The 21,267-nt window shown below is 45.7% G+C and overlaps 1 protein-coding gene across 1 annotated transcript in view; it reads right to left on the minus strand.

Annotated features, from left to right (window-relative positions):
• The window catches only part of LOC126088372 (urocanate hydratase-like), a 398,618-nt gene that overhangs the window by 323,728 nt on the left and 53,623 nt on the right, over positions 1 to 21,267 (minus strand). The window contains exons 4-5 of the mRNA XM_049906510.1: positions 19,400 to 19,590; positions 6,325 to 6,391 (exon numbers count right to left, since the gene is read on the minus strand). Coding sequence (XP_049762467.1) covers positions 6,325 to 6,391; positions 19,400 to 19,590 — 258 coding nt within the window. The remainder of the gene's footprint in view (positions 1 to 6,324; positions 6,392 to 19,399; positions 19,591 to 21,267) is intronic.

Genomic DNA, 21,267 nt, shown 5'->3' on the forward strand with positions numbered 1-21,267 from the left:
ACACAAATCTGAAGACTGTAAATTCAGCTAAATGCTTAGGGATTACAATTACAAATAACCTAAATTGGAACGATCACATAGATAATATTGTGGTTAGAGCAAACCAAAGACTGCGATTCATTGGCAGAACACTTAGAAGGTGCAACAGGTCTACTAAAGAGACTGCTTACACCACGCTTGTTCGCCCCATTCTGGAGTATTGCTGTGCGAGGTGGGATCCGCATCAGGTGGGACTGACGGATGCCATCGAGAAAGTACAGAGAATGGCAGCTCTTTTTGTACTATCGCGAAATAGGGGAAATAGTGTCACAGACATGACACATGAATTGGAGTGGCAATCATTAAAACAAAGGCGTTTTTCGTTGCGACGGGATCTTCTCATGAAATTTCAATCACCAGTTTTCTCCTCCGATTGAGAAAACTTTCTGTTGACACCCACGTACATAGGGAGAAATGATCATCACGATAAAATAAGTGAATTCAGGGCTCGCACAGAAAAATTTAAGTACTTGTTTCTCCCGCGTGGAACGGTAGAGAGACAGCTTGAAGGTGGTCCATTGAACTCTCTGCGAGGCTGTTTGTTGTGATAACAGTAATCACGTAGATATACACGAAGATGTGGATGAAATTTATTAAAACAAAGTACAAATGAAAATTGAAAATCCTTTTAGATATAAGGAGTGATACGAGTGATACCTTTCAAGAGTATCTTTACTCGATATAACGGCGTTCAGCCGCAATGACTGCCTCTAATCTTGTCCTGAAGCACTCTTTAAAACAGCGCTGTCCATATTCGCGATTGCTACTTCTATAGTTGTTCGCAGAGATCCGACATTAGGGTACCTCATCTTATTGGTAACTCTTTCGACTACGCTCCAGACATAGTAGTCGAGCGGTTTCAAATCCTGGCTACTCGGGGGCCAGAACTCCTTTGACCAGAACATGTCTACGTTACCCGAGAGCCAGTTTTGGACTAAATGGCTCGTATGAACCGGTGCACCGTGTTGTTGAAAGGCGTATTACCTGCGCGAGGCCACAGTTATCGTCCACGGTTTCACGACACTCCTCAAAACTTGCAGATAAACTTCGGTTATACTCCGTACTTGTCCATAAAATCTCGGCCATTTTGAGGTTCTGACTGTCTACTATATGCCTATGGCTTTCAAGATCGCCATTCGCGACTTCCGGCGGAACTACGATCTGGCGGGGAAAAATTGAGATTTATCTGGATTTAGCAGCAACCTGTATGTCAAGGGGCCGTAAGTAGAACACTTTTATGTTAACGACTCTGGCCGCGCAAGCCTACGTCATCATGTGAAGTTCTAAATGTTGGCATAAAATCAATGCGACTACCGGACAAGCAGCTGTGTTGTATGTGGCGTATCGGCGACGGACACGAGCACACCGCAGCAGATACGCACGGCTGGAGATTAAATGCGCAAATCCTTTCGGCTGGCTCGGGCTGCCGGCAACTGCCGAACAGGCGGGCCGCGCCGGCTTTTATTAACGTCTGCTCGCATTGTCCCGCGTCCTACAAAAGACGGACGAGGATATATTGGGGCTCAGGCGTCGCTTCCGCAGTCGCAGCTCGGTGGCCTCTTTCACTGCGAGGCCCGCCGCGTCACACGCAGCGGGCAGCATGCTGCCAACGACGCAGCTATCAGTCTCCTGCAGCAAAAGGACAAGGGGGAGAACAGCGACAGTCTCTGCGTAAACTTGCCAGATGTATGGGGAACGGCGTGTTTGGCAGACAGTTTCACGCACGGTGTAATACGCTTGTACAGAGTGATCTAATAGTCGCGCATGTGAAAATAAATCTACATCCACATCTACATCTACAGCCATACTCCGCATGCCACCAGACGGTGTGTGGCGGAGGGTACCTTGAGTACATGTCTACGTTACCCGAGAGCCAGTTTTGGACTAAATGGCTCGTATGAACCGGTGCACCGCACCCAAAATCACTCCTAATGTCTACTCCCAGATAATTTATGAAATTAACTGCTTCCAGTTGCTGACCTGATATATTGTAGCTAAATGATAAATGATCTTTCTTTCTATGTGTTCGTAGCGCATTATACTTGTCTACATTGAGATTCAATTGCCATTCCCTGCACCATGCGTCAATTCGTTGCAGATCCTCCTGCATTTCAATACAAATTTCCATTGTTACAACCTTTCGATATACTACAGCATCATCCGCAAAAAGCCTCAGTAAACTTCCGATGTTGTCCACAAGGTCATATATATATATTGTGAATAGCAACGGTCCTACTACACTCCCCTGCGGCACACCTGAAATCTCCCTCCTATTCCAGTCTCGTATTATTCGTGGAAAGAAAGATTGTCGGTATGCCTCTGTGTGGGCTCTAATCTCTCTGATTTCATCTTCATGGTCTCTTCGCGAGATATACGTAGGAGCGAGCAATATACTGCTTGACTCCTCGGTGAAGGTACGTTCTCGAAACTTCAACAAAAGCCCGTACCGAGCTACTGAGCGTCTCTCCTGTAGAGTCTTCCTCTGGAGTTTATCTATCATATCCGTAACGTTTTCGCGATTACTAAATGACCCTGTAACGAAGCGCGCTGCTCTCCGTTGGATCTTCTCTACCTCTTCTATCAGCCCTATCTGGTACGGATCCCACACTGCTGAGCAGTATTCAAGCAGTGGGCGAACAAGTGTACTGTAACCTACTTCCTTTGTTTTCGGACTGCATTTCCTTAGGATTCTTCCAATGAATCTCAGTCTGGAACCTGCTTTACCGACTATTAATTTTATATGATCATTCCATTTTAAATCACTCCTGTGTGTATGTGTGTGTGGTTTGAGGTTTTCGGGCGCTAAACAACGTGGTCATCAGCACCCAAAATCACTCCTAATGTCTACTCCCAGATAATTTATGAAATTAACTGCTTCCAGTTGCTGACCTGATATATTGTAGCTAAATGATAAATGATCTTTCTTTCTATGTGTTCGTAGCGCATTATACTTGTCTACATTGAGATTCAATTGCCATTCCCTGCACCATGCGTCAATTCGTTGCAGATCCTCCTGCATTTCAATACAAATTTCCATTGTTACAACCTTTCGATATACTACAGCATCATCCGCAAAAAGCCTCAGTAAACTTCCGATGTTGTCCACAAGGTCATATATATATATTGTGAATAGCAACGGTCCTACTACACTCCCCTGCGGCACACCTGAAATCACTCTTACTTCGGAAGACTTCTCTCCATTGAGAATGATATGCTGCGTTCTGTTATCTAGGAACTCTTCAATCCAATCACACAGTTGGTCTGATAGTCCACATGCTCTTACTTTGTTCATTAAACGACTGTGGGGAACTGCATCGAACGCCTTGCGGAAGTCAAGAAACACGGCATCTACCTGGGAACCCGTGTCTATGGCCCTCTGAATCTCGTGGACGAATAGCGCTAGCTGGGTTTCACACGATCGTCTTCTTCGAAACCCATGCTGATTCCTACAGAGTTGATTTCTAGTCTCCAGAAAAGTCATTATACTCGAACATAATACGTGTTCCAAAATTCTACGAGGTGCATTCAAGTTCTAAGGCCTCCGATTTTTTTTCTCCGGACTGGAAAGAGAGAGAGACATGCGCATTGTTTTAAAATGAGGCCGCGTTCATTGTCAATACGTCCCAGAGATGGCAGCTCCGTACGGCAGATGGAATTTTACCGCCAGCGGCGAGAATGAGAACTGTTTTAAATACTTAAAATGGCGACGTTTTCCTTACTTGAACAGCGTGCAATCATTCGTTTTCTAAATTTGCGTGGTGTGAAACCAATTGAAATTCATCGACAGTTGAAGGAGTCGTGTGGTGATGGAGTTATGGATGTGTCGAAAGTGCGTTCGTGGGTGCGACAGTTTAATGAAGGCAGAACATCGTGTGACAACAAACCGAAACAACCTCGGGCTCGCACAAGCCGGTCTGACGACATGATCGAGGAAGTGGAGAGAATTGTTTTGGGGGATCGCCGAATGACTGTTGAACAGATCGCCTCCAGAGTTGGCATTTCTGTGGGTTCTGTGCACACAATCCTGCATGACGACCTGAAAATGCGAAAAGTATCAGCCAGGTGGGTGCCACGAATGCTGACGGACGACCACATGGCTGCCCGTGTGGCATGTTGCCGAGCAATGTTGACGCGCAACGACAGCATGAATGGAACTTTCTTTTCGTCGGTTGTGACAATGGATGAGACGTGGATGCCATTTTTCAATCCAGAAACAAAGCGCCAGTCAGCTCAATGGAAGCACACAGATTCACCGCCACCAAAAAAATTTCGGGTAACCGCCAGTGCTGAAAAAATTATGGTGTCCATGTTCTGGGACAGCGAGGGCGTAATCTTTACCCATTGCGTTCCAAAGGGCACTACGGTAACAGGTGCATCCTACGAAAATGTTTCAAAGAACAAATTCCTTCCTGCACTGCAACAAAAACGTCCGGGAAGGGCTGCGGGTGTGGTGTTTCACCAAGACAACGCACCCGCACATCGAGCTAACGTTACGCAAGAGTTTCTTCGTGATGACAACTTTGAAGTGATTCCTCATGCTCCCTACTCACCTGACCTGGCTCCTAGTGACTTTTGGCTTTTTCCAACAATGAAAGACACTCTCCGTGGCCGCACATTCACCAGCCGTGCTGCTATTGCCTCAGCGATTTTCCAGTGGTCAAAACAGACCCCTAAAGAAGCCTTCGCCGCTGCCATGGAATCATGGCGTCAGCGTTGTGAAAAATGTGTACGTCGGCAGGGCGATTACGTCGACAAGTAACGCCAGTTTCATGGATTTCAGGTGAGAAGTTAATTAGAAAAAAAATCGGAGGCCTTAGAACTTGAATGCACCTCGTACAACTGATCGACGTTAGAGATATAGGCCTATAGTTCTGCACATCTGTTCGACGTCCCTTCTTGAAAACGGGGATGACCTGTGCTCTTTTCCAATCTTTTGGAACGCTACCCTCTTCTAGAGACCTACGGTACACCGCTGCAAGAAATGTGTCCGTAAATGGAGTTGCACTCATTCGTTAGATCAGCCACAGAAGATGGCACCACAGATGTTACCGACGATAAACAGAGACCCCAACGTAATGGGTAGAGGTCATACGACGTCTGCAGAATAGTGCAGTTCTGCTGGCGACCATGTCATTTTTTTGTTGTTGAACAGTGTTTTGCCAGTCGTTCGTATGCTCGTGTTGTAGCGCATTTCGTGGGATGTATCCAGATAACTGCGCCGAATGATTCTACAGTAACGAGACTAATAGGCTATTTGGGGTGTGGCGATCGGCTGAAAGCAAGAAAAGAACCATAAGATTGGCCGGTTTCACGGACACTGTACTGATTGAGGTAAGGGGTGTGATGCTGAGTTCAAGTTCTAAAAGTTTGAAGAGGGCTACTGACAATATGCTTACTGTTGCGAAATCTCATTGCCTCGCCTCTCTTTTCAATTCCGAATTCCGAATTACAGTACAATCGAATGACTGAAGCATGTCACGCGTTAGCCATCTAGCCGAGAACAATTAAATCTTTTACTCCAATAGCTTGGTGAAGAATCATGGTAACTGGTATCCGTACTCATGATCTACTGTTTAGCGTTGCTCTATTTGGATCCTGGAGTCCCGGTTCGATTCCCGGCCGGGGCGAGGATTTTTTTCCGCTGAAGGAGTGGGTATTTATTTTGTCATAATTCCATCTCATCATCATCGACGTGCAAATCGCCAAAGTGCAGCCGGTACGGTAGCTCAGCGTGTTCGGTCAGAGGGTTACCTGCCCTCTGTAATAAAAAAAAAACTGAGTTAATCGATCAACAACGAACTTAATAGGGTGTCTTCCGACGTCCGCCCTGAGCAGATGCAACGAACAAAAGCGAACAAAATAAGATTTAAAAAAAAGTGGCGTCAGGTAGAAAGATTTGCACAACTAGACCACACTACCATAGGTGGGGTCTCCCGACCAATAAAGCCACAGACTCATTTCATTTTCATTCATCACAACTGACAGGAGGTAATACAAGAGCGCCAAAAACCATTATACTTCTTCTTAAAGAAACGAAGTTAGTTTTGAAATATCGTTACAAAATGACATGAATTGAAGTATTCTGTCACGAGAACTGTGTTACTGCTCATGGAGATTAAATTAGAATACGGGAGTTGTCAAAATGCTGTAGGAAGGTGTGTGAGACGGCTTACACAATATGCCTCAGCTAAACGAACCGCAACCTTTGACCGGAGTACGTCGATGACCGCGTAATCGGGTGTCCAGCGACAAAGCGACCACCAGCGGCTTGCGCCGTGTACTCACCGTAGTGCCGTGGACGATGCCCTGCGGCCCGATGTAACAGAAGCTTCCCGCGGTCATCTGGCCGTACCTGCAACAAGCAGCGAGCGCGAGTGAGAAAATTTGGCAAAAGAAAAGTTGGCAGAGCTAGAATTCTTCAGTGTGCAGGCATTTTTCGTAAGTGCTGAAAAATTCACAAAAACAGCAAATCTCAGGAAGACATGAGGGTATTGCCGCAAAAGCTGGGTATGTTGTGGGCACAACTGTGTTGCGCAGATGTGCTACATCCAAGATCGATGACAAAAATTAGCCTATGTCCAGTTGCTGTCATCGGGCCGCGATATTATGCAATATATGGGTTGCACTTCCTGTGGCTACTAGGATGATATTGACAAATGATATGTGCAGGGTGTTGGGAGAGTAACGGGATGTAACGCGATTAAATCAGATGCCGCACATAGAATTCATATGGGATCGTACTAAATGCTTGTTCTGTAAATTACCGTGAGCAATTTACGGAACCGGCTTCTAACGGCTACATTGTGGCTCAGGTAATCCAAAGACCTCCATAAGCCTGTTTTAACATCAATGATTACATCTACTGAATATTAAGAGAAACAGCAGAATAGTTTATTTACGCTTTCAGTATGTCGCGCTTTATCTGGCCGCGGTGACCGAGCGTTTCTAGGCGCTTCAGTCTGGAACCACGCGACTGCTACGGCCACAGGTTCGAGACCTGCCTCGGGCATGGATGTGTGTGATGTCCTTAGGTTAGGTTTAAGTAGTTCTAAGTTCTAGGGAACTGACGACCTCAGATGTTAAGTCCCATAGTGCTCAGAGCCATTTGAACCATTTGAACGTCGCGCTTTGCAGCTCTCAAATATGGAGAAAGACATTTTTAAATGTTTACTTCGAAATCTGCTAATTATTTATTGGCTGACTAGTTTCGAGCGTCGCCCAGTTTCATAAGCCACCTATTACACAGCATAAAATCTGTTACGCATGGATGGGTCAAATGTGTATGAAAGTATCGATGACTATACTATACTATACTTACTACATTACGTATTTTCTATTTGGGATGCGATTGGTGTGGACAGTTTAATATATTAGATCTAGCTGAGATCTGCGTTAAAAATGTCGTAATTGTAGTTACATCTTACTGTAGTATGTTAATATATGAGCATCATATATGTATCAGTTGTGGTACCTTTTGATCTGACACACCCGGCGACGGTATTTCGCATAAAATTGAGAATTTGTTCTTGTTGGAACACACTGCGTGTCACGTTGTCTTATTTTTTGTAGGTGTTACTGTAAATTTAGTGATCTCTATACTACCTGAATGTAGATCTTTGATCTCAGAGGATGGAACTTCAGCAAGTCTGCAGATTCTTGTCATCTGCATAGTTCGCCATGTCGTAATCAGGCAAAAAGTTTACACCGGAATGTACTTGATAAAGATTTCTTTATTAACTATATCTGGTTTTGAACTTTATATTAACATGCGATGTAAAAAGCTGATGGGGGAGCAGAATCGAAACGTATTTTCATTTTGAGTTCTCGTGACATTTCGTGGCAGCCACGTTGTAATTAGGCAAGAAACGAAATACGAGCGTCTTCGGCCACCATATTCTGATATCTGGAGTTCGACATCCGCGTAGTTTACAGATTACTGCTTAAATCTGACAGATATTGATGCAAAGAATTTTAAGGTAGTTTTTGTAATCTCTGATATATTCTAGTTACTTCGCGACTACATTAATACTGCTGACTATGTTCAGTGTGAGTACAGACATACATTACTAGACTGATAAAGACGCTGCTTTTACTGGAGCTTGATGTTTGGCGGTGTCAGGAAGTTTATGTGTGGTACTAACTTGATTTTCTGAAACGGAATGGTGTTGTAGGCTTTACGAGATGGTTTAAAGAATTTCTGCAGTTTAGCAAATATGTGCGTATTAGTTAACACATATAACGTAGAATCGTGTTATGAGAAGAGTAACTAGTATATATATAAAAGAAACTGCAGTTATCGAAAGAGCCATCAAAATGAATAAAGACACTTGTTACCAAAGGCAAATAACACGTTCTACTTATAGGATCATTTTAATAACGGGCATACTATTCGAAGAAAAGACAAAGCTGATGGAAACTAGTTAAAAGCAAATCATTAAGCTACCTCTATTAATACTAGATTATTAAACCTCTTAAAATATACGTCCGCAGCTCGTGGTCGTGCGGTAGCGTTCTCGTTTCCCACGCCCGGGGTCCCGGGTTCGATTCCCGGCGGGGTCGGGGATTTTCTCTGCCTCGTGATGACTGGGTGTTGTGTGCTGTCCTTGTGTGTTTAAGTAGTTCTAAGTTCTAGGGGACTGATGACCATAGATGTTAAGTCCCATAGTGCTCAGAGCCATTTGAACCATCTTAAAATATACACAGAATATTTAAACAGGGTCGGCGTTTCACATAAGAAAAAACAGTAATGCAATTATTTAGGCTTACGTATAGTACAAAAGCAAAAATACGTAAGATATTTTTAGTTATGCTTGCATTGAGACATGTTTCTTTCCTTTTACCTTCTGTTTGCTGTACGAAAAACTAGAGCCAAACACGACCATTATGCCAAAACTCTAAAACTAACGTAGTGGTATCAGTTTATTCCCATTTCTTTCGGTTGTTTTATCAGTAAATAAACAGCTGTTTACGCGTCCTTTGCGCTCGCCGCCATATTGGGACTCTAAATTGCTGGCTTCAGTGACACCAATGATACTGTATACGGTATTGCCAGTCTAGTAACGTACGTCTGTGAATGTGAGACAATCTGTACTACCTGGATGTAGATCTGATTTCAGAGCATGGAACTTCGACGTACCGGCAGATTCCTATCATCTGCGTAGTCCTACAAGTTGTAATTAGGCACAAAATTTCCACCAGTCTGTACGTGATAAAGAATTCTTTACTTTTTCCGACTTTGAATTTTATATCAATATTCGATGTAATAGGCTGATGATGGAGCAATAAACGAAAAATATTTTCATTGTTCTCGTGACAATTCGTGGCAGCCATACTGTAATAAGGCAAGAAACGAAACACGAGAATCATTGGCTGGACCATTCAGACAGCTAGAGTTCGACATCCAGATAGTACAGAGATTACTGAACACTGATCCAGGGCACGAAACAAACTGAAAGTTATCTCAAACGTTCATCTCTGAGAGGAAATGGACAGTATAATGTATATGCTAACCAGAGTTGAGAAGCATTGGAAAATCCAGGCTTGGTTGACCGTCGAAGGGCGCTACGAAAGTAAAGACAGCTTCATCAAAAATGTAAATGAAGTTGCTGCGCTGACACTCGAAAATTATGGAAAGCCAAAATAAGCATGAAAGCGTAATGCGAGGAGCATTCAATAAATGATAAAGTAACATTTTCAAAGCACAAAAATATGATAAGTTTTGATTTTACCTAAAATTGTACTCCCGCCCTGCGTTCACACTGGTATCTAAATTCAGGATGACGCAGAGATGCTCGAAACACTGAATTCGATTCTCCGATACTGTTCTAGAGTGAAGATCGTACAACAGTACCTGTTTTCAATCGTCGGGCAAATACCAAACTCATATACACTCATGTTCATAAATTAAGGATAATTGCAGAATGTGATAGCATAGGCACGTAGGGAACACACACGACACAGATCTGTAAGTCCACGGTATTGGTGATAAGTTGAGAAAACCGTCCCGAAACAGATATGCTACAAAACGCCACTGTTCCTTGCGCAGATACCCCAACATCAATATGGGATATGATCACCATACACACGTACACAGGCCGCACAATGGGTTGGCATACTCTGGATCAGGTGGTCAGCAGCTGCTGCGGTATAGCCTCCCATTCTTGCACCACTACCTATCGGAGCTCCTTAAGTGTTCTAGGGGTTTGAATACGTGCTGAATACGTCGATCGAGAGCATCCCAGACATGCTCGATGGGGTTTAGGTATGCAGAACAGGCAGGCCACTCCATTAGCCTGATATCTTCTGTTTCAAGGTTCTCCTCCACGGTAGCAGCTTGGTGACGCTGTGCGTTATCATCCATTAGGAGGAAGGCGGGACCCACTGCACCCCTGAAAAGGTGGACATACTAGTACAAAACGACTTCCCGATACACCTGACCTGTTAAAGTTCCTCTGTCAAAGACATGCAGGGGTGTACGTACACCAATCATAATCCTACGCCGCACCAGCAAACCACGACTTCCATATACGTCCCTTTCAAGGACATTAAGGGATTGGTATCTTGTTCCTTGTTCACGGCAGATGAAAACCCGGCGAGAATCACTGTTCAGTCTACACCTGGACTCTTCCCAAAGAACACTGTTCCAAATGGTTCAAATGGCTCTAACCACTATGGGACTTAACATGTGAGGTCATCAGTCCCCTAGACTTAGAACTACTTAAACCTAAGGACATCACACACATGCATGCCAGAGGCAGGATTCGAACCTGCGACAATAGCAGCAGCGTGGTTCTGGACTGAACCACCTAGAACCGCTCGGCCACAGCGGTCGGCCCACTGTTCCACTGACCATGTACTGTGTTCTTGACACCAGGCATTACGGGCTCACCTGTGACCAGGGGTCAGTGTAATGCACCTTGCAGGTCTCCGGGTGAATAAACCATGTCTTTTCAGTCGTCTATAGACTGTGGAGACAACTGTTACAGTGGCTGCGGTAAGGTCCCGAGCAAGGCTACATGCAGTACTCCGTGGCCGTCTGCGGTCACTGATGGTGAGATATCGGTCTTCTTGTGGTGTTGTACACTGTGGACGTCCTGTACTGCACCGCCTGGACACGTTTACTGTCTGCTGGAATAGTTGCCTTAACCTAGAGATCACACTTTGTGGCACACGGAGGGCCCGTGCTACGTACGACCTGCTGTGTTTGACCAGCCCTTAGTCGCCCTGGTATTCTACCCCTCATAACGTCATCAATATGTGTTCTTTGAACCCTTTTCAACACACAGTCACAATTAGCAAGACTGAAAACGTCTGCACATTTACTCGCTACACCGTACTCTGACATGCACCAACACACCTCTGCGTATGTGGACTGCTGCCAGCGCCACCGTGCGACGACCGCAGGTCAAATGCACCGCATGGTCATACCCCGAGGTGATTTAAACCCGCAAAACGCCCACCATGTTTCACCATGTATCAGCATTAAGCTTAATTTATGAGTATGAGTGTATTTATATTCATGAGGGCGGAAATTATAACTAATAAAAACTGCTCAGTACAGGGAAGCTTACGGAACCTGATGGTATACCTGCGCGATCCTACACCTACATGTACGTCTATATTCTGCAAGTCACATTGCGACGGGTGCCAGAGGGCACTTTGACTACTACTGTCCCTCCCCTCCTTTTTTGTGTTCCAGGTGAAACCGTCCTTTCGTCCGTGCTTCTGAGCGCTCGTGGCGTCGCGCGGAATCAAACTCGCCGGTGCGTGGCCCTCGAGATAAATTAAGGGATATACTGCTCCACTGATTTATTCTGAAGCATTTGTTGGCGAATCCAGCTTAATTCTCTGCATTGCTACATTTTTAAAATTAGCACAAATAAGGGCCGCCAGCCTCGCTTTGGCCCACGAAACCGTGTTAAATTTCTCGCCAATCCAAATGCAATACTTAAAATCTCTGTAGCAGTCTTATCATTTCAGCAACATTTCGAGCTCATTCCACTGGAACATGTTCACCGCTAACAGTTCACACACCACCTCCAGCTGGCTCCGAGGAACTCACGCAGACAATGGTTCGAATGGCTCTGAGCACCATGGGACTTAACATCTGTGGTCATCAGTCCCCTAGAACTTAGAACTACTTAAACCTAACTAACCTAAGGACATCACACACATCCATGCCCGAGGCAGGATTCGAACCTGCGACCGTAGCAGTCGCAAGGTTCCGGACTGAGCGCCTAGATCACGCAGACAATTCGCAGACAAGAAAGCAGGTAAACAGTTCAAAACAAATAGGGGAAGAGTCGCACAAAACCACCGCACTGAGATTGCCACGGAAACCCTCGCGAACTCCATTTTATTCACTAAACACCATCACCCAGTTAGCTATTTGACTCGATAACTTAATTTGCAGGTCCTGTCTACAGCGCATCTACACACACTGTACAGGGCAACAAGCGTCTAGGAAACTGGAATATTTCAGCCTGAAATCCACGCTCTGGAACGCACTTTCGAAATTTCGCGGTTTTCCTTCTTACGACTTCTGTAATGCGCTGCAAAAAGAGACCTCCGACCCAGAGGCAACACCACCTAAGCGCCTCATGAGAGCTACCGGCCGACTCCCCAAATTCGAGACTCCCAAACCCCTCCACGGAATGTAACTTTTATGTCTTTCAGCCAACCAGAATGAGGAACCAACTGAAGGCATTCTCACTGGCCATTTCCGATTGCCGCTTTGCTCCTGTGTGAGGTGGTGCTTCGACTTTGAGGAAATTCTCTAAAACAAAAGCCGTCACGGGCTTACACAGTCAACCCCCCCACCTCATTTTTCGGAAGCGCATGATTTTACTCTCCAAGGTTAATGCCATTATTGCAGCTGAAAACTCTGCGTAATATGAAATAGGACTGCCTAATTGGATAGTGTTTGCAGAGGCTACAAGGGCATTTCTCTAAAATATTGTACAGAAGCAGAAATTTGGCATACAGTTGTAAATTACATATATTATTTCTTCCATGGTTGTAAATTAAATAAATAATTAATGAAAAACAGTTTAAAAAATTGACTGCATACTGGAAAAATCAAGTTTACAATGTATTTCTTCAGTTTCTCCCGGCGTATTTCTTGCTCGAACAGTCCACGGGTGTACTGCCAGTCCGTAGTGTCCAACGGGCACAATATTTCGGCGATCAGACATGTCGCCATCGTCAGGTGCGCTGACGCACTGAACTCCTGAGGGCGGGCGGCCGTCTTAAATCCCCTCCCCTCGCGAGGCGTTCTCTCTGCGGTCCGCGCCCGCGCGTCAGCGGTCGGTGATACGCTGGCGTCGACGTCTGTTGTGGCGTCGCTGTAATTGACTCGTCCGCCCTAGTCGCCCTTTCGTTTCCTTTGGTGAGCGTCTTTTTAATTAGACTCAATGCTGGTTCCCATGCCTTGCTGAGGTTGTAGCCGCCATCTCGGTTGATGAGCCTATCCCTGGTACGAATTTCGATAGCCTCTCTAACGATGCTGTCCCAATATGTAGAGGTCTGTGCGAGGACCCTGGTATGTTGGTAGTCCATTTTGTGATTTTCGGACAAACAGTGCTCTGCGACCGCCGACTTGTTGGGGTACCCAAGTCGAGTGTGCCTCTGATGTTCTCGGCAATGTTCTTCGATGGTGAGCACTGCTGGTCCAATATAAGTCTTCCAACCAATCGCTTTTTTTGACAGATATTAAACATCCCTGGCAACGCCAGGCTCTGCAGCTAGTTCTTAACAATTCGCAAACTATTGAAGGATACAGCACTTTATGTAAATATGTGGAATTATACGAATCGCGGAATGATACAAAAGCACGACCTGACCTCAAATTGTAGAACATAGCTCAGCACAGTAAATAAACTGGCACGGTATTACCGGTAATTTCATCAGAACACCGTGCTCCTTCAAATATAGGTCCACATCCAGATTCGTCTTTACGCTTCATGGCAATGAACACGAAACTGTATGTAACCAGAATGGCTGACCTTCTTTTGGAAAAGCAAGCATGTGGCTTTCACAACAGCCAAATCACGCGGTAGGCCAAGAACCAACCGCTCAGCATAGATTAAGTTTCAGATGCAGTGGTTGATGAACGAGCTTACGAAAGTGTCCGAATCGATATATAATGAAGATCGTTAATATCTCAGAGATACGAGTGAAGTAAATATTGTGTGTTTTGAAACTGAAAACAGGCGACGAAGAAATGAAAGAGCAAAGAAACAGACATCTTTCATCGAAAAGGCGGGTCATGGCACAACACTCTGCAGAGGATAGCTTCAATGGAATCCATAAAATATTGATGGATTAACCAAGTTAATCGGTCTTCCGAAAAACTGCGTAGGTTTTTTTTTACGAGACCATCAATCGTTAAAGGCAAAGATAAAGTTTCGGGACCCAGCTGCGAGGGCGGGTTGAAACGTAATGCTTCCGAATTTTTTATGTGAGTATTCATAAAGCTTTTAAATAAAACGACGTGTATTGACATTCTATATTTTTATTCTTTCTGTCCACATATTTATTTCTCATTATAGTCACGCTAGCGACGAACACATTTCTCCCAACGAGAGACTAGTTTGTTGACACTGTAGAATACTGACTTTGTTGGCGGAGCCACAACCAGACCTCTGCTTCATTACTGCCAAAGAGAAGTCCTCTAAGATGTTCACTAAGTTTTGGAAACAGTTTAAAATGGGACGGGACGAAATCGGGAATGTGTGGAGGATGAACGGCGACATTGAACCCAAGGTGTCGTAGTGTGGCAGATGTTGAAGCGCTGCCGGCCGTTGTGGCCGAGTGGTTCTAGGCGCTTCAGTCCGGAACCACTCGGTTGCTGCGGTCGCAGGTTCGAATCCTGCCTCGGGCATGGATGTGTGTGATGTCCTTAGGTTAGTTAGGTTTAAGTAGTTCTGAGTCTAGGGGACTGATGACCTCAGATGTTAAGTCCCATAGTGCTTAGAGCCATTTGAACCACCTAGTTGCAGCGCTCGTCTGTGGTCTAGCATTGTCATGCTGAAAGAGAGAGTGGTCCATGTGTGAAAGAACTCCTATAATTCGTAGCTTCAGTTTTCTGGGGGATTATAGCCCGCTATTTCTCACGCACAGACAAAATTACGTTGTACAGCGACAGGTTACACGCTGCAATTCGATATCCTCCAGCGAAGGGGGAAAGTCGGTCGAGTAATATGCATGGTGACAATTACTGAACTACACTCCTGGAAACTGAAATAAGAACACCGTGAATTCATTGTCGCAGGAAGGGGAAACTTTATTGACACATTCCTGGGGTCAGATACATCACATGATCACACTGACAGAACCACAGGCACATAGACACAGGCAACAGAGCATGCACAATGTCGGCACTAGTACAGTGTATATCCACCTTTCGCAGCAATGCAGGCTGCTATTCTCCCATGGAGACGATCGTAGAGATGCTGGATGTAGTCCTGTGGAACGGCTTGCCATGCCATTTCCACCTGGCGCCTCAGTTGGACCAGCGTTCGTGCTGGACGTGCAGACCGCGTGCGACGACGCTTCATCCAGTCCCAAACATGCTCAATGGGGGACAGATCCGGAGACCTTGCTGGCCAGGGTAGTTGACTTACACCTTCTAGAGCACGTTGGGTGGCACGGGATACATGCGGACGTGCATTATCCTGTTGGAACAGCAAGTTCCCTTGCCGGTCTAGGAATGGTAGAACGATGGGTTCGATGACGGTTTGGATGTACCGTGCACTATTCAGTGTCCCCTCGACGATCACCAGTGGTGTACGGCCAGTGTAGGAGATCGCTCCCCACACCATGATGCCGGGTGTTGGCCCTGTGTGCCTCGGTCGTATGCAGTCCTGATTGTGGCGCTCACCTGCACGGCGCCAAACACGCATACGACCATCGTTGGCACCAAGGCAGAAGCGACTCTCATCGCTGAAGACGACACGTCTCCATTCGTCCCTCCATTCACGCCTGTCGCGACACCACTGGAGGCGGGCTGCACGATGTTGGGGCGTGAGCGGAAGACGGCCTAACGGTGTGCGGGACCGTAGCCCAGCTTCATGGAGACGGTTGCGAATGGTCCTCGCCGATACCCCAGGAGCAACAGTGTCCCTAATTTGCTGGGAAGTGACGGTGCGGTCCCCTACGGCACTGCGTAGGATCCTACGGTCTTGGCGTGCATCCGTGCGTCGCTGCGGTCCGGTCCCAGGTCGACGGGCACGTGCACCTTCCGCCGACCACTGGCGACAACATCGATGTACTGTGGAGACCTCACGCCCCACGTGCTGAGCAATTCGGCGGTACGTCCACCCGGCCTCCCGCATGCCCACTATACGCCCTCGCTCAAAGTCCGTCAGCTGCACATACGGTTCACGTCCACGCTGTCGCGGCATGCTACCAGTGTTCAAGACTGCGATGGAGCTCCGTATGCCACGGAAAACTGGCTGACACTGACGGCGGCGGTGCACAAATGCTGCGCAGCTAGCGCCATTCGACGGCCAACACCGCGGTTCCTGGTGTGTCCGCTGTGCCGTGCGTGTGATCATTGCTTGTACAGCCCTCTCGCAGTGTCCGGAGCAAGTATGGTGGGTCTGACACACCGGTGTCAATGTGTTCTTTTTTCCATTTCCAGGAGTGTATATGAAAATTACGTAAATTAGTTACAAACATCTGCGTGCACACACTTTACTCAACATGTAAAAGTCAGTACAGATGTTCGGGTTTCGGTTATGGCATGTTCGACATGCTTGCCATCATTGGTGATGACGTGGCGCTGCTGAATAGCGATATTCTGCATGACCTGCTGAAGTGTCGAGACATCGACGCTGCCGATGACTTCCTGGATTGCTGTTTTCAGCTCAGCAATGGTTTTGTCGTTATTTCTGTAGACCTTGCATTTAATACATCTCCACGAAAAGTAGTCGCATTTGTTCAGATCCGGAGAATATGGCGGCCAATAGAGGCCCATGCCAATGGTTTCTGTGTACCCTAGAGCCAGAATGCGCTAGTACTGCTGTATTATCTTTGGTGTGGCGCTTATATTTTCCGCGTGTGCTGTGCATGGCAGTCGGTGGGGAGAGTAGCGTGGACGTCTCCGTGGCATGGAGTCAGGCCAGAGCCGCTGGCGGCGTGCACGTGCGGTTGGAGTTGTGAGGCGCTTCTTACGTGGTTTAGGAAGATCGTCGCCCACCGATTCTGCACACTTAAGTTGAGTGCTCACTTAACCTATTATCAAGCCCCAACTGCTATCACATCTCTTCGTTTGATCATGGTTGGCGCTTTGTGGGAGATTCCCGCGAGCAACAACATATGTGCATTAAAGTCGACTAGAATTGCAGCCGTCTTCCTGTGTGGTGTTTAACTTGGTTTAATTCATTCCTTCATTAATGAAGTATACCACCGGTATCTTCTGCCTTGTGGCCGTTGACGTTGCCACGACCTGCCCTGGTCGTTGACTTAGTTTTCAGCAGTGTATTTTCCTCGTCATGTTGACGCTGTCGAGCACGGCGTGTAGTTCGACGGCTGAGGTGGTGTTGGTAGTTTTGGGCGTCTATTCTGACTTGCCTGTATTGGGCACCAGTATCCAGAACTTTGTGCTATTGACATCTTGTTGTCGTTTTGCTGGTCGGGTGGAGCAGAACTGATCTTGTTGGTTGGTTCGTCGGCTGGCTTTCGGTTGGGTTGCCTTCCGGTTAAGAGGTTGTCGTTCTGGCTGCCTATCTCACCTAACCGTGCGTTAGTGTTACCTTCCCAGGTCGACCCTTGGCACCTTCTGAGCGCCGCTCCTTGTGTTTTACATATTGATTTCCTTTTTAGTCTTACGTACTCTGTGTGGCCTTCAGCCGAGTCTTAGCTTATTAAAATTGCAAGGCTTTTCTTCTTAGGCCTTAAGTCGTAAAAAAAAAGAAATTGTTTCTTGTTTGGTAGTGGCCTTCAGCCGAGTTTTCTGCCTTTTCAAATCTAAAGTTGAAAAATTTTGTCTAGGCCTTAAGGCATAAGAAATATTTTCTAATTTGTATTTGGCCTTCAGCCTAGTTTTTCAGCTTAAATTAAAAATTTGAAATTTTTTGTCTGGGCATTAAGGCGTGAGACTGTTTGGGTTTAGTATGTGGCCTTCAGCCGAGTTTTATGTGAAGCATTTTAGGATAAAGCTTTTAGCCTATTTTCGTTGAAATTTAGAAGCTCTTCCTTTTAGGCCTTAAGCCGTAAAATTGTTTTCTGCATGGTGTGTGGCCTTCAGCCGAGTTGTAATCTCCCTTAAATTAAAACTTCAAAATCCTTGTCTTGCCCTTAAGTCATAAGATTGTTGTTTTGAGTATGAGACCTTCAGGCGAGTTTTACACGAAATATTTTAAGATAAGGCCTTCAGCCTTTTCAAATTGAAAGCTCTTCTTCCTAGGCCTTAAGCCGTTAACTTGTTTTGTTGATATGCGGCCTCCAGCCGAGTTTTCAACCTATTTAAACATTGAAAATCTTTGTCTCGGCCTTAAGCCGTAACACTGGTTTTGATTAATATGTGGCCTTCAGCCAAGTTGTATGGGAAAAATTTAAGCTAAAGACTTCAGCCTATTTATATTGAAGATAAAAAAAATTTCTGAAGAAGTGAAACCTGCATAAGAACTCCTGTATCTCAATTCCTTGCTTAGGCCTTGTGCCTTGGATTCTCGATGTGGCCTTCAGCCGATCTAACCCAAATCAAAGGAGGTCTTTCGTTAAAACCTTGAGAGTTTTTGATTCTTGCTTGTGTATTTTAACAAATAAAGTTTGTATGTTGAGAGCAACTGACAGTAACTTATTTTGGCCCCTTTCCACAAATATAACCTCATCCTCTCTGTACTGCTAGCTCAGGGATTTCAATCGTCTCGAAATGAGTGTCACTTTGGATAATGGGGAGGACATCATCTTCCAAAACTACCATTCGGTAGTCACTGTGTCATCAAGGCATATCGCACCGATTATTCAATGACTGGACATTGCACATCACATAGTCACATGTTGAGGGTGAAGAGACTTCACGAACGCAAAATGAAAATTCTCGTTTCTCCGAATGCGCCAAATTTGCTTATTGAGGAACCCATCCAAATGAAAGTGAGCTTCGTCACTAAACCAAACAACAATGCTCATAATAATTCCCATCAAGCTCCGCGGCCAATCGTGTAATTTGAACTTCGTAACTCAGACGGTTCAGAAGTTATGACGATTTTATTTCGTGTAGTTCAATAACTGTTACGCTGTAGATGACGTGTAATGCCTCAACCGATATTGAGAACAGCATAAAAAATTCGGAGGTACTACTTTTCACCACGTCCTCGTACAACCAAAAAGCTAGTGGAATGTTTTCTGTACTCACATGGTGACTCCGAGTGCAAACATGTCGTCGTAGTGCTTCCTGGTGGAGTAGTTGGGCACCACCATACCGTTGGTGATGACGAGCCGCGGCGCCGACGCGGGCGACGGGAAGACCCCCAGCGGGTGGCCCGAGTACAGCACCAGCGTCTGGTCGCGCTCCAGCGAAGACAGGTAGCGCATCACCAGCCAGAACTGCACACGACACGCGGTACATACAGAAACTCACCGCTTCCCCTACTTCTCTACAAAATCAGTTATAATAGCCTGTATAATATTAGTGAAGCAAAGTCGTAAAGCTCTTCGAATCACAAGCATTTGGAACATGGAACATGGTTTGCACTCACGTTTCTGGAGAACGAAAATCTCCTATATCAAAAATTAAAATGGATCCGCTGACAGAGGCCTGGCGACGGTCAGCTCACTATGCTCGTCCATGCGCCGTAGACAACCCGCTCCTGCCGTTTTCCTCGATTTTCGGTTGGTTGGTTGATAATGATGATGATGATGATGTTTGGTTTGTGGGGCGCTCAACTGCGCAGTCATCAGCGCCCGTACAAAGTCCCAATGTTAACACAGTCCAATTTTTTTATGCAACCCAATCTAGTCACTGTCACATATGATGATGATGATGATGTGATGAGGACAACACAAACAGCCAGTCCCCGGGCAGAGAAAATCCCCAACCCGGCCGGGAATCGAACCCGGGACCCCATGATCCAGAGACCGCAACGCTGGCCACTAGACCACGAGTTTCGGACATTGGTTGGTTGATCTGGGGGAATGGGACCAAATGACTGACTGTCCCCAGGCCTCTGTCAGCGGATCCATTTTAATTTTTGATATAGGTGATTCTCAACCTATCTTTGGCACAGAAAGGGGTAAAATAAGCTGCTAAAAATTTTTCGACAAATTGCCAGATGAAATAAAATGTCCGACAGACAGCAGTAATATCTTCAAAAATAAATTGAAATCATATCTCCTTGACAACTCCTTCTATACCATAGATGAATTGTTGAATAGGAATAAATAAATCTATAAATGTAGTATATGCATTTCGTGCCATTTAAGGGAATGAGATAAATAACAGAAATATTATTCTTTAACTCTGTATTGTAATATATGTATATATTAAAAAATCTTGTTTCGTATGTGCATTTCTTGTGCAGTTGACACGTTCCGCATCATAACGGCTACCGTACCGTGCGATTGATCAATGGAACACGCAACCAACTAGCTAACTAACTAACTAGCTATGTCATCGGTCCCATTGGATTAGGTAAGGATGGGGAAGGAAATGGACCGTGCCCTTTCGAAGGAACCATCCTAGCATTTGTCAGAAGTGATTTAGCGAAATAACGGAAAATCTAAATCAGGATGGCCGGACGTGGTTTTGAACCGTCGTCGCCGGCCGGTGTGGCCGTGCGGTTCTAAGCGCTTCAGTTTGGAACCGCGTGACCGCTACGGTCGCAGGTTCGAATCCTGTCTCGGGCATGGATGTGTGTGATGTCCTTAGGTTAGTTAGGTTTAAGTAGTTCTAAGTTCTAGGGGACTGATGACCTCAGAAGTTAAGTCCCATAGTGCTCAGAGCCATTTGAACCATTTTTTTTGAACCGTCGTCCTCCCGCATACGAGTACAGTGTGCTAATCACTCAGCCACCTCGCTCGGTTTGATTTCCGCGAGCTATTCAGTACATTTCCGTGCTGCCTTTTAGTGAATAAACGGCGAGCTTACCGGGCACCATGCCTGTGTTCTGGACTTCCTCGTAGATAGAACTCAACACGTCGTTCTTAAAGAACAAAATCGACAGACTGAAAGGTAGATTCAAGTGTACCGCAAGGAAGTGTTGTAATGATGCCACTGATTATAAT

The sequence above is a fragment of the Schistocerca cancellata genome, chromosome 6 (genome assembly GCF_023864275.1).
Source record: "Schistocerca cancellata isolate TAMUIC-IGC-003103 chromosome 6, iqSchCanc2.1, whole genome shotgun sequence".
NCBI lineage: Eukaryota > Metazoa > Arthropoda > Insecta > Orthoptera > Acrididae > Schistocerca > Schistocerca cancellata.